This window comes from Sorex araneus, chromosome X, assembly GCF_027595985.1.
Source record: "Sorex araneus isolate mSorAra2 chromosome X, mSorAra2.pri, whole genome shotgun sequence".
Classification (NCBI taxonomy): Eukaryota; Metazoa; Chordata; class Mammalia; order Eulipotyphla; family Soricidae; genus Sorex; species Sorex araneus.
The window spans coordinates 131175147-131190197 of NC_073313.1; the positions used below are offsets into that span (position 1 = coordinate 131175147).

The window sequence follows — 15051 nt, forward strand, 5'->3', positions numbered from 1 at the left end:
CTTTAACTTCCTCTTTGACCCAATCACTCTCCATTAGTAAATTGTTTAGCTTCCAAGTGTTTCAGTTTTGCCCAGTTTTCTGTCTAATATTCATTATTACAGCCTGAGAACATTATGTAGTATCTGTTTTGTATTCCAGCATGTGGTCTATCTTAGAGGAAGTCTCAATGCGTATTGGAAAAGAATGTGAGCTTTAGGAGAACAGAGATATCTATACATATATACCAGACCCATGTCTTCAATTTCTTCCCTTAAGGAAAACATTTTCTTATTAGTCTGAAGCCAATTTCAGGTATATGGACCAGCCCTGCAACCCTGATGGTTGAATACTTCGGTTCAGTAATGAAGTGTTGCAATCTTGCTTGGGCACAACAGTGTTGTGACAAGTGCCTTACACTGTGGTACAGGGAGAGGGAAATGATGCAGTCTTGAGGATCAAATTTTTCTTCAAACATGTGCTACAGCCTTTTGAGCTATTTTCTTGGCCCTCGATATGTGATTTGCTAGTAAGTATAGTGCATATAAGTAATGGAAGAGCCACTGGTAGCCCAGATGAGTAGCACATATAACACAGTATTTTTCAGTTGCAATATTTAAACAAATTACAAATAAAGTTATTATCACAATTGTATGAATACCTATAACACTTTTTATTATTTCTATTTGCCATCCTTATTTCTTTCTTATGTTTTATCTTGTCTTGAACTCTTGTTGTTATCTCTCTCCACTTTTATACTATTAATTATATTTAGTAAAAATTGTTAGTAGTTTTATAGGAGTGTGAAATATGCACTTTGCAATTTATCTAAATTCACTTTTAAATAATATTGGACTACTGTAGTACATATTGTTGTAGGGTAATTATATTCCTACCTTCTTATAATATTGCTATTAATTATACAACAATTGTATTCGAATTAAGCATTATGTAGTTCCTATGATCTTGGGCATAGTGTTATTATATTAACTAATACAAGAAAAATTAATATGTACATTTAGTTATTCATTTTCTAGCTCATACTTTATGTAGCATGTAGATCAAAGTTTCTGACTAATGAAACTTTTCTTCTCTCTTAACATTACATATATTTATTTCTTATACTGGGCAGAAAAGTTTATATGGTGATAAAGTGCTTGAATTATTATTTGACAAATATTTTCATCACTTTTAAAAAAATTTTGGTGGGCATAGAATTATGGATTGTTAGACATTTTTGCATTCAAAATTCTAAATATTTCAAAGTCCTCTATTTCATTCTTGCTTTCTTGGTTTCTGAAGATAAGTACAATGCTCCAGGGATAATGTAGTGCCATAAATCTTAATTAGGTTTTATATTTGTGAGGAATGAACATTTTGACCTTTCTTCATAGACCCTAATTGCAACTCCTTTAAACTCAGCTACTGTGATTTATTTTGTATTCTTAACAACTATTTGGTTTCAATTAGTTTTAGAAAAACATAATATTTTATGATTACTATGGTTTTTTAATTCTTTTTGTGGAAGAGTGAAAATTTCAAAGATTTTGAACACTTCTGAGGTAATGATATATTTCTCGCAGATTTCCTATTCCTGAGAAAAGTGGAAATTTGGGCAAAGTATGTACATAAGATCTACTTTCAGATAAACATTTCTAAGCTTTTCAGGCTGCTAAACTATATAATAATAATTTAAATTGATTAGCTTTGGTTTTATTACAGTGAAAATAATACTTTTCACAATACACAAAAAAAGTTTGTTTAGTACTCACTACATGCACGTCACTTACAATTTTTCTTTTAATACCTGTAGACCTTCTATAACCTTATTGAGCAGGTATGATACAATTCTTACTTTGATGAAGAAACATGACTTATAAATGTCTGGTGACTTCTCTAAAATCAAAGAGTGACACAGAACTCAAAAGAAATGTATAAAACAAAACCCAAACATATGTGACTATTTTGTGGGTATGATGTGTTTTATGATTACATTCAATTTGCTTAATTGCTCTGCTGTATGGTCTCATTTGTACCTCTATTTTGCTGTTTATAACTTTTCAATCTACCTTTATTCTACAAATCCAATATTTTGAAATGAACCTTTCTTTATCAGCCATTCTAAATATTTATTGCTCATCCTTATTAAAGAGAAATTTATTATCCCTGCAAGTCCACAGGGATCCAATAGAACTTGCTAGCACATTTTTCTATACACAGAGTTTGACAAAGATAGTATACATACTATTGTTCAGTAGGGGATTCTGCGAGACTTGGTTGGGGATAGGAGCATCACCAGTATCTGGTTGGTCAATCATGGATGAATGAGGAATTTCATGTTGAATTCCATGAACATCAAGAGTAGGCTGAATCATATTCTTATCCCAGGAGGATTCGCTTCCACCTGTAAAACATTCATATGAACAGATTATAATTTGGAACCAAATTTAGGATTGTTTTCAAAATTCCTCTTTAGGGTTGAAAAATTAATACTACTTATTAAAATTGTACATGTATACTGGGCGGAACGATAGCACAGTGGGTAGGGCGTTTGCCTTGCATGCGCCCAACCCGGATTTGATTCCTCTATCCCTCTCAGAGAGCCCGCAAGCTACCGAAAGTATCTTTCCCGCACAGCAGAGCCTGGCAAACTACCCATGGCGTATTCGATATGCCAAAAACAGTAACAACAAGTCTCACAATAGAGATGTTACTGGTGCCCACTTGAGCAAATCGATGAGCAACGGGATGACAGTGTTATAGTGTTACATGTATACTAGCTTCAAACTCATTTTTATGACAACTTCAAAAACTTTTTATTGGTGGGAAAAGTAATACTAATTACATAGATCCACATACCTTGCAGGTACTATGAATCAATATGGACTCATGATTAGCTATTGAAAGACGTCATTAACTGACCATCACTGCCATCCCATTCCACTGTCCAAAACACATATATTTTATTCTAATAAAAAGCTGCTGTTCTTGCAAAAATAACCACCCATGTGAGCATGATTACTTATATGTGATTTTCATTGTGAATAAGGGAAACTATAATTTACAATATTGTAAATATGGCACCTCAAATAATAAAAAACAAACATTTACTAAGAGAAGTACAGTGAGATTATCTGCTTTCAGTTTCATCCCTGAAAAGCTAATATGGTCATATGTCATACATAGTAGCCTTTTGCACTGAATAACCAGGATACAATATAAAATTAGGTTCAGAGATTTGAAATTATACTTTACTTTGATCATCCAGCCAGAAAGTGAAGTTAAGTGTACATAAATATGTAATAATATAGATTGTTAATTTTCTACATTGTATAATTAATAATTCATCAATTTACACATGGAGAGAAAATAAGCATTGCAGAATAAAGCCAATTATTTTCAAGAAATTATTTTAATAATACTTTAAATGTACTGGTCAAGGAATGATTCAAATAACTCTAGTAACTGATAATTTGATTTTAGAAATCAAAGTAGGTATCTGGACAGCTGACAGGTCCCTCTTTATGGTTGATATGGCTCATTCATTCAGGGAACTTTAGTTCTGTTTCAGTTTCTAGCTTGGGACTATGGCATTACCTCTCACCTGGCTGATTGTATTCTGTCTTCTGCTTAAATTCATATTTCACACATAAGAAAGGATTTGGGACATGGGAACTCTGTAAAACATATTCATTTGCTGGTTTTAAGCAAAGTAGATAGACACCAAAATTCTCATATTTCTAATATTCAAATATGCAATTATTTTCACTTTTCTAGATCCCTCACAAACTTTGTTCATATGGTCTCTCAACTTTTTATCACTAACACTGTCATGTTTCAGTTATATCTATAAAGTTTAACTGTTACATACTAGTATACTGAGTTAATTTTTGATAGTGCATAAGACACTGAACTTTGTGTTCCAAATTTGTCACAATTTTAAAGTACTTTGTAGCAGCACCATTCATTTAAATTGTTTTCTTAGAATTAATTAATCCATATGTAGGGATCAATTGGTTAACATTTTTATTTTCTGTTTTCAATTGCCAAGTTTGCAGAAGTTTAGTTTTAGAATTATGGAATTTTTTGGAAATGTGATTGTGAAATTATGCATGAATATTCAATATTCAATTAAGAAAATGCTAGAAATTATGAATTAATAAAAAATTTGGGGACTGAATAGATAATACAGAGGTAAGGTATTTGACTCGCACCTGGCTGAGTCAGGTTTAACTCAGGCATCTCATATGGTATCCCAGAGTCAGTGAGGAATGATACTTAAGTGAAGAATCAGAACCTTTGCCGTAAAACAAAAACAAAACCAAAAAAGCAAACCACAAATAAAATAAAATAAAATAAAATAAAATAAAATAAAACACTTAAAATATTGATCTTATATCATGCTAAGTAAAATGAGTCAGAAATAGAGGGACAGACAGAGAATGACTGCACTAATTTTTGAAATATAAACTATCATAATATGAGACTAACACGCAAGAACAGTAGAGACAGGGCCAGGAAGATTGCTCCATGGTTGTAAGCCTGCCTTATGAGCTGGGGGAGAAGGCAACTGGGATAGGAAAGGGAACATTAAGTCAATGATGTTGGAGGGATTGTTTGGGATGGGATATGTGCGCTGAAAGTAGATGAAGGACCAAAATGATAGCCTCTCATTACCTGCATTGAAAACCATAATGCCCATAGGGGTAGAGAGAGAGCAAGAGGGAAATTGTCTGCAACAGAGGAAGGGGAGGGTTAGGTTGGGGGGGACATTAGGCAAATTGGTGGTGGAAAATGTGCACTGGTAGAGGGATAGGTGTTCGATCATTGTATGACTAAAACTCAAATATGAAAGCTTTGTAAGTGTAGCTCACGGTGATTCAATTAAAAATAAATAAAAAATAAAATAAAACCATATCTCTTCTGTGGCAAAAAAAAAACAGAAAAAAACCCTATCTCACTCTTAGATTCTTTTACTCGAACTTTAGAATATACCCCTTCAGGGCACTTTGAAGAACACTTGTGGTCAAACTTGCTATCTAATTTTAAAGTAGATCTTTTGGTGAATCCAACCAGATGATCTTCAGACTAGTAAGCACCAGATTGTTATAGTTACATGTTGTCAAATATGTCATATGTTGTCAAAGTCATGCCTACATGGAAAAAACTTTTCTAATTAAATGGGAAAGTGATAATCAATTGTTCCTATGAATTACTGAATTGACAAAGCTAGAAGCTTAGACGTGGAGGGTTTGGTTTAATTTGATACGTTGGCTTGAAAAATTAGAAGTAATAGAACGATGTATCCAACTAATTGAATGAAAAGAATTTCAAAAGAGAACCCTTTATTCTGGAATGTTAGTACTTCTAGTTGAAGAGAAAAAAGCATTCTCAGATAAACAGGAGTCGATGACATACTTAGAAACTAAATCACCTCTGGAAAATACATTGAAAAGCTGCATAGAGGAAAGAAAGAATAAATGCCATAGTAAGCAAAATCCTCATAGAAACACAGTAACATATCCCAAAAAAAAACCTTTTACTCCTTACATGAGATACACTTCAATTATTTATTGAAATTTTTTTATTGCATACACTTAATTTTCTAAAATAAACACAGCCTGAGGAAAAAAATTCAGAAAAAATTAAACAGGCTAATTGAAGACTGAAAAATTAGGGATGAGCATTATGGTAGCAAACCAACTAGACCAGAATCCATAAAATACATTAAAGAAAACATAGGAACAACTCTCCAGGAAATGTACCAAAGACATGTCTTCAATGATTCAGATCCAGAGGAAAAAACAAAAACTAAAACAAAAACAAAATACAAAAATAAAGAAATGGGACTACATCAAATTTTACATAGTTTTGCATGGCAAAAGAACCTAAAATGAAAATATTTATTCTACTGAATAGGAGAAAATATTTGCACTCAATACATCAGTTACAATATTAATATCCTAGAGTTATGTAACACCAATTTTGTTCAACAGCAATTACAAAAGGTGCACCCAAATATGGGAAGAGAAGATTAACAAGCACTTCTCCAAAGAAGACAGAGAGATGACTAGAAAGCATATGATAATTTTGTGGTAACTTGTAATTAATATAAAGTAAATAAAATAATAAATAGATATCATATCACACCATTGAGAACAGCATATATAAAAATGAGGAAACACATATGTTTGTTAGGATCTGTTGAGAAAGGAACCTACATTCACTCTTGGTCAGAATATCATATAGTTCAACCTCTCTGGAAAGAAACATGAAGACTTCTCAAGGAATTAAATTCTCATATGACAGAGAAATACCATTTCTTGGCGTCTATCCCCCAAATGCAAAAACATTTATTTGAAAAGATAGTACACCTCTGTTCATTTCAGTGCTTATTAAAATAGCCACTCAAGTAGAGAGAGAGTATGGGGAATATTATCTGACATGGAGGGTGAGAGAAGAGGGTATACTGGGAATATTGGTGGTGGGGAATGTGCACTGGTGGAGGGATGAATGTTTGATAATTGTGTGATTGTAACCCAAACATGAAAGCTTGTAACTATCTCATGGTGATTCAATAAAATAAAAAAATAGCCACACATAGGGACTGGAGCAATAGCACAGCAGGTAGGGCATTTGCCTTGCATACAGACCACCAAGATTTGATTCCCAGCATACCATATGGTCCCCCGAGGACTGCCAGGAGTAATTCTTGACTGCATGATCCAAGAGTAACCCCTGTGAATCGCTGGGTGTGACGCCCTCAAAAAATAGCCACACATGGAGAAACCAAATGTCCAACTATGGATGAGTTGATCAAGAAATTGTAATATAATATATATAAATATATATCTTGTGTATGATATTACTTGGCTGTAAGAAATTATAAAATCATGAAATATTCCCAACTTTTATGGAGCTATAGGGCATCATATTGAGTGAAGTCAGGCAATTGATCTACAGAACATCTTACCTAGTAGTGAAGAAGGGTGGATGAAAATGTCTTTGTGATATTGCTAGAGAGAACCAGGCCCTTTGGTAGTGGGTGGGGAAGTTTCTGTTCATTTCATTGCCCCATTTTTTGATGAGGTTAGATGTGTTTTCTTCTTGCAGATTCCAACCACTGCTTGTATATCCTTTATATCAACCCATAATCAGATGGGTATTGGGTGAATATTCTTTCCCATTTTGTAGATTTTCTTTGTATTTTGGTCATTGTATCTTTTGCAGTGTAGAAGCTTCTTAGTTCAATATAGTCCCATATGTTTATCTCTGTTTCTACTTGGTTGATCAGTGGCGTGTCATCTTTGAAGATACTGTTAGCCTCAATATCGTGGAGGCTTTTGTCGACCTTGACGTAAATGTACCTTATGGATTCTGGTCTGATGTTGGGTCTTTAATCTATTTTGATCTGATTTTTGTACATGGTGTTAGGTCAAGTTCTAAGCCCATTTTTTCACATGTGGTTATCCAGTTATGCCAGCATCATTTGTTAAAGAGGCTTTATTTGCTCTATCTCACATTTCTTGCTTCCTTATCAAAGATTAGATGTTCATACATTTGAAGTTGTGTGTAGGGATATTCCACCCTGTTCCATTGGTCTGCAGCTCTTCCTTTATTCCAGTACCATGCTGTTTTAATTGTTACCGCTTTGTAGTAGAGTTTGAGGTTGAGGAGGGTGATGCCTCCCGTCATCTTTTTCCCAAGAATTGTTTTAGCTATCCCATGGGTGTTTGTTGTTCCATATGAATTTCAGGAGTGCTTGATCCATTTCTTTGAAGAATTTCATGAGTATTCTTATAGGGTTCACATTGAATCTGTATAGTGCTTTGGGGACTATTGCCATTTTGACAGTATTAATTTTTCCTATCCATGAGCAGGTCATATGTTTCCATTTCCTCATGTCCTTTTTTATTTCATGGAGTAGCATTTTGTAGTTTTTTTTGGAGAGGTCCTTTACCTCCTTAGTTAGCCTGATTCCGAAATACTTGATTTTCTGGGGCATGATTTTGAATGGGATAGCTTTTTTCATGTCACTTTCCTCTGTCTCGTTATTTGCATATAGGAAGGCCATGGATTTTGGGGTATTGATTTTATAGCCTGTGACTGTACTGTAGAAGTTTATTGTTTCTAAGAGTTTCTTGGTAGAGGCTTTAGGATTCTCTAGATATAGTATTATATCATCTGCAAATAGTGAGAGCTTGATTTCTTCCATTCCTATCTGGATGTCCTTAATGTCTTTTACTTGCCTAACTGCTATTGCAAGTACTTCCAGTATTATATCGAACAGAAGTGTTGAGAGTGGGCATCTTTTTCTTTTCCCTGATCTTAGCAATAAGGCCCTTAGTTTTCCCTATTGAGGAAAATGCTTGCTGAAATTTTGTGGTAGACGGCTTTGATTATATTGAGGAAAGTTCCTTCTGAACCCACTTTGGTGAGAGTTTTCATCATAAACAGGTGTTGGATCTTGTCAAATGCTTTCTCTGCATCAATTGACATGATTATATGGTTTTTATTTAGTTTGTTGATATGATGGATTATGTTGATTGATTTCCAAATGTTAAACCACCCTTGCATCCCCGCAATGAATCCCACCTGGTCGTGGATTATGATCTTTTTGATGAGTTGTTGGATTCTATTTGTTAATATTTTGTTGAGGATCTTTGCATCCATGTTCATTAGGGATATTGGCCTGTAATTTTTCCTGTTATTGGTGTCTTTGTTTGCTTTTGGTAGTAGGGAGTTATATGCCTCATAGAAACTGGGAGAGTTCCTCTTTCTTCAATTTCCTGGAAAATCTTGAGGAGAACTGGCAACAGGTCCTCTTTAGATGTTTAGAAGAGTTCGCTAGTGAATCCATCTGGGCCTGGGCTTTTGTATTTGGGAAGAATTTTGATTACAGTTTCAATTTCCTTGATATTAATGAATCTATTCTGGTATTCCAAGACTTCCAGGTTAAGTCTTGGGAGATAATAGGAATCCAGTAATGTATCCATTTCTTCTAGGTTCTCTTGTTTCGTGGCATACAGACTTTCAGATTAGTCTCTGCTGATCTTTTGAATTTCATTGGTTTCTGCTGTGATGTTCCCTTTTTCATTTCTTATTCGGTCTCTTAGGATTCTCTCTCACTTTCTTTGTGAGCCTTGCTAGTGGTTTATCAATCATGTTAATTTTCTAATGTTCTCAAAGAACCAGCTCTTGGTTTCATTGACCTTTATGATTGTTTTTAGGTTTCTATCCGTTAATTTCTGCTCTAAGTATTATTATTTCTTTCCTTCGGTCAGTTATCTATGTAGGTCCTTTCTTCCTTCCTGAGGAATGCATGCAAAGCTATCAATTTTCCTCTTAACATGGCTTTAGCTGCATCCCATAGGTGTTGGTAGCTTGTGTCTTCATTCTCATTTGTTTCAAGGTATCTTTTGATTTCTTCCTTGACTTCTTTCCTGACTCACTCATTATTCAACATTGAATTGTTTAATTTCCAGGTTTTGATTTGGTTCTCAGCATCTGCGTGTGATTAGCTTCTATCTTCAGTGCATCGTGGTCTGAAAGGATAGATGATACACTTTCCACCTTCTTGATTCTATTGAGGTATGTTTTGTGACCCAGAACGTGGCCTAATTTAGAAAATGTTCTGTGTGCACTGGAAAAGAATGTGTATTCTTTCCTTTTGGGGTGTAAAGCCCTGTATAGGTCTGTTAGCACTCTCTCTTATATTTCTTCCTTCAGAGCCAGTGTTTCCTTGCTGAGTTTTGTTTTTGTTGATATATCCAGAGGTGACAAGGCAGTGATGAAGTCTCTGACTACTATTGTATTTCTAGCAATGTCTTTCTTAAAATCTGTTAGCAGTTGTTTTACGTAATTTTATGGTCCCTCATTGGGTGTTATGCATTTAAGTGTGTGATTTCTTCCTGTTGTACATATCCCTTGATTAATAGAAAATTTATAGATACTCTTAACTGTCCCTTCTCATCTTTTTCAACCTTAAATCTATGTTGTCAGATATTAGTATGGCTACCCCAGATTTTTTGAGGGAGTTGTTTGCTTACAAAATTGTGTTTCACCCTTTAACTTTGAGTCTGTGTTTGTTCTGATTGTTCAGATGTGTTTCTTGTAGGCAGAGAAATGTTGGTTTCAGTTTTTGGTCCATGTCGCCACTCTGTGTCTCTTCATAGGTGCATTTCAACCATTGACATTGAGAGAGATTATTCATGGGGTTTTGTGCCATCTTTCTGTAAGTGTTTGTTGTGCTCATGGATGTTTTCCTTCTTATCTTACTGGAACCCTTTTAGTCCTTTTTAATTTGGTTTTGAGTCTATGTAGTTTCTGAACTGTTGTTTATCTATAAATTGTGTATCGTTCCTTCGAGATTGAGTAAGAATTTAGATGGATAATTTTACTTGTTGAGGCGTTCATTTCATTGAGTTTTTTCACTATATCCCATCATTGTCTTCAGGCTTGGAGGGTTTCCTCTGATAGGTCTGCTGTAAATCTAAGGAGTGCTCAGTTGTATGTGATTTCCTTCTTTGACCTTGCTGCTTGCAATATTGTGTCTCTATCCATGGCATCCATCATTCTGACTATGATATGCATTGTAGTGTTTTTATTAGGGTTTCTTTTAGCTTGGCACCCTTCTGGCTCCTTGCATCTGGATGCCTGAATTCTCTAACTCTGGGAACTTTTCAGCAATGATTTCTTTCACTGTAGCTTTTTCATTGGGGTTACCCTCTGTTCTTCTGGTACTCCAATGATTCTAATGTTATTCCTCTTGGAGTCATCCCCTAGGTCTCTGATTTGCCTTACAGCTATTTTGAGGTCTTTTTCCATTGTTTGTTGTTGCCTGTACAATTTCTGCTGCTCATCTTCAAGTTCACGGATTCTGTCTACAGTTGTAGACATTCTATTGTTGAGGGCATCCATTTAGTTTTTAATTTCATCTACCAAATCCTTTATTTGTGACATTTCCTTTTTTAGCTTTCTTATTTCTACTCTCATTTCTTCCTGTATTTTCTTGGCTATCCATTTGACTGTTTTTTTCATTTCTTCCTTTAATTTTCTGGATACCTGCTCCATTGCTTCTTTAAGTTCTTTGAACAGCCTCAGCATTTTATCTCGGAACTCTTTGTTGGAGAGGCCGTATTTGTGGTTAAACCCTGCTGAGTATTCGGGACTCTTTTCTGCATGCTGTCCATGAAGAGGATACTTGTGCTGTTTCTTCATGCTATTGTGCTTGTATAGAGGTAAAACCTTCAAATTCACTAGCACTATTCCCTCTTATTGAGGGAAAGGATTCTGAATAAACTCGGCCAATGGTAGTCAACCTTCTCCCCTTCTAGAGCACATCATTCTTCTAAGACACTATTCTGTGACTATTAATACGCATCTATTAGGCCATTGACATTGAGAGAGATTATTGCATGGGGTTTTGTGTCATCTTTCTTTTGGGTTTGTTTTGTTTGTAGGGTTCTTCCTTGTCTTACATTAGCCCCTTTAATCCTTTTAAGTTTGGTTTTGAGTCTATGAAGTTCCTGAGCTGTTGTTTGTCTGAGCAATAGTGTATGATTCTTTCGAGTTTGAGTGAGAGTTTAGCCAGATAAAGTATTCTTGGTGAGGCATTCATCTCGTTGAGTTTTTTCACTATGTCACACTATTGTCTTGGAGCTTGGAGGGTTTCCTCTGATAGGTCTGCTGTAAATCTAAGGGGTTCTCCTTTATATGTGATTTCCTTCTTTGACCTTGCTGATTGCAATATTGCGTCCCTATCCACAACATCCATCATTCTGACTATGATATGCCTTGGAGTCTTTTTATTTGGGTCTCTTTTTGCTGGTACTCTTCGAGCTCCTTGGATATGGATGTCTGCCTTCTCCAGTTCTGAGAAGTTCTTGGAAATGATGTGTTTCACTGTGTTTTTTTCATTAGGGTTGCTTACCTGAGCTTCTGGTACTCCAATGATTCTTATGTTTTTCCTCTTGAGGTCATCCCTTAGGACTCTGATTTGCTCTAGAGCCATTTTGTGGTCTATAGCCATTATTTGTTGTTGTCTGTAAGCTTTGTGCAGCTCACTTCAAGCTCACTGATTCTGTCTTGGGCTGTAGTCATTCTACTGTTGAGGACATCTACTGAGATTTTTAGTTCATCTACAGATTCCTTTATTTGTGTGACTTCTGTTCGTAGCTTTGAAATTTCTGCTCTCATTTCTTTCTGCATTTTCTTGGTGGACCATTCCAATGTTTCAATTATACCCTCCCTTAATTTGCTGGATGTCTTTTCCATGGTTGCTTGGAATACATCGACTCTCCTCAATATTTCCTCTCTGAATTCTTTATCTGAGAGGTTGTATACGTGGGTAGCCCCTGTTGAGGTTTCTGGGATCTTTTCTTCATTCTCTCTTCTTGGAGGGGATTTTCGCTGTTTCTTCATATTGTTATGGAAGTATCAAGTTGGATCCTTCTAATTGTCTATCCCTATTCCCTCTTGCTGCAAGGGGGGGTCTCTGGCTGTGCTACACTGATGACGGTAGCCTTGATCCCATTCGAGAATTCTTCCTTTCTCTCGGACGCTCCTCTGGATTTATGTGGGGCCTCTAGTGAAGGATTTAAGGCTATGCTCTACATATGAAGATTTTGTGCAAATTCTATTGTTCACTGATAGTTACTGGGAAGTTAGTATAACCTAGTGGACTATTTGACATAGAGTGTTTGAGATGGCCAGTGTGTTTTTCAGAGAAAAAGGTTATACATCCGGCATATATATGCATAAGCATATATAAGCATACAGATGCTTAAATAAAGGAGTACTAACTGCAGCCGCTCGGCCACTGCTCCAGCAGGAAGCCACGCCCCCTTTTGAGACCACGCCCCCAGAGAACCAAGCCATGCCCCCAGTAGCCTCTTGGGACTCTGGGATGCGGAAAGCAGAGTAGGGGGGTGCCTCCAGGGAAAGCCGGAAAGCAGTCCCTCGTGAGAGCCGTCTGTGGGCCAGTGGGTGGGGTTCAAGGTCTGCTTATATATATCTATATATATTTAGCATTTTGTCCTTCTTATAAACTGTGGTATTCACCTATGTGCATATGGTTAGTAGTTATTCCTGGTGCTATTAACTTCATAATAATAAAAGAAAAACGTGGGGCTGGGCCAATAGTACAGGGGGTAGAACATTTGCCTTGCATGTGACCGACCCAGGTTCAATTCCCAGCATCCCATATGGTCTGCCGAGCACCACCAGGAGCAATTCCTGAGTGCAGATCCAGGAGTAACCCCTGAACACGGGGTGTGACCCAAAAGAAAAAAATTAGTTCATAGGTAAGGGTGACAATTTAGTTCAGTGATTGCCTAAATTTGAATTCTAGAAATCTATTAATTCAAATATGGTTCTATTGTCAACTGCCTAGTTCCTTTTCTAGAAGTATAGAGTAACCAAATTACATTTCTTTCAGGCATATTAGATAATACTTAGTTGTTGTGCAATGCATCATAGTAAAGAAAATGGCCCTTTTCTCAAAACCCCATCTCTCCACACATAATACAATACTAAAATTCTTAGTATAAATTTTGAAAAAAAAATAGCCTTTGTGAATGTTCTTGAAAAAGTTATAACTAATTGGTGCATTTAGCCCATTAACATTGAGAAAGATTATTGTTACAGGGTTTTGTCCCATTTTTCTGCTGAAGTTTGGTGTATTTGAGGGGCTTGTCTTTTCTTGAATTAGACCTTTTAGTTGTTATTGTAACCATAGTTTTGAGATTATGAAGTTCCTGAGCTGTTGTTTGTCTGTTAAACTGTGTGTGGTTCATTCTGATATGAATGACAGTCTAGCTGGTTAGAGTATTTTTGGTGAGGCATTTATTTCATTGAATTTTTTTACTATATCCCACCACTGTCTTCAGGTCCTGAGGATTTCATCAGATAAGTCTGCTATAAATTTTAAGGATGCTCCTTTATAGGCAATTTCTTTCTTTGATCAAGTTGCTTTCAGAATTTTGTCTCTGTCTATGGTTTTTGTTATTCTGATAAGGATGTGTCTTGAAGTATTTTTATTTGTATTTCTTCTAGCTGGTACCCTTCGGCCCTCCTGAATCTGGTCACATGTGCCCTTCAGCTCTCAGAACATCTTAGCAATGTCTTTGAAAGTTTCTTCTTCATCATGGTTTTCCTCCTGTCCCTCTGGGGCTTCAATGACTCTTATGGTATTCCTCTTGGCTTCATCCCGATTTTCTCTTGACATCTGTTGGTTCATTTTGAGGCTCTTCCATTTTCTGCTGTTGTCTGGAGATTCTCTACACCTCATCTTGTAGCTCACTGATAAGTGGATGGTCATTGAGAGTATCATGCTAAGGGAAATAAGTCAGAAAGAGAGTGAAAGACATAGAATGACTGCACTCATTTGTGGAATATAAAGTACCATAATATGAGACTGACACCAAAGGACAATATACACAAGGGTCAGGAATATTGCTCCAGAGTTGGAAGCTTCCCTCATGAGCTGAGGGAGAAGACAGCTGGAATAGAGAAGAGATCACTAAGGCAATGATGGTTGAGGGACCGTTTGTGATGAGAGATATGTGCTGGAAGTAGATAAAGGACCAAATGTGATAGTTTCTCAGTATCTATATTGAAAACCATAATGCCCACAAGTATAGAGAGTATGGGTAAATTGTTTGCCACAGAGGCACGGGAGGTTGGGATGAGGGATGGAAAATATGCACTGGTGGAGGAATGGGTGTTTGATCATTGTATGACTGAAACTCAAACATGAAAGCTTTGTAAATATCTCACGGTCATTCAATATTTTTTTAAAAAAGAAAGACTTAAAACTAACAAAAAATAAGTATTATTTCTCATTTGCTGTGGAAACAGATCAACTACATTTTTCTTCCTTCAGTTTAGAATAACTCTAAACCAAATTAACTATACATCTTTCCATACAATGAACAAACCCTTAAAATGCTCCATGAATCAATTTTCCATTTTGGAAAGTTGTAACTAAAATGCAACATATTGTGTACTGCAAAAATTCAGAAATACCATTTTCTGTGAATATATTTACATTAATGGAAATTGCATTCATTGAA

At 35.8% G+C, this 15051-nt stretch overlaps 1 protein-coding gene across 1 annotated transcript in view; it reads right to left on the reverse strand.

Annotated features, from left to right (window-relative positions):
• DACH2 (dachshund family transcription factor 2) overlaps positions 1 to 15051 on the reverse strand; it is a 299991-nt gene that overhangs the window by 125258 nt on the left and 159682 nt on the right. The window contains exon 3 of the mRNA XM_055121151.1: positions 2223 to 2381. Coding sequence (XP_054977126.1) covers positions 2223 to 2381 — 159 coding nt within the window. The remainder of the gene's footprint in view (positions 1 to 2222; positions 2382 to 15051) is intronic.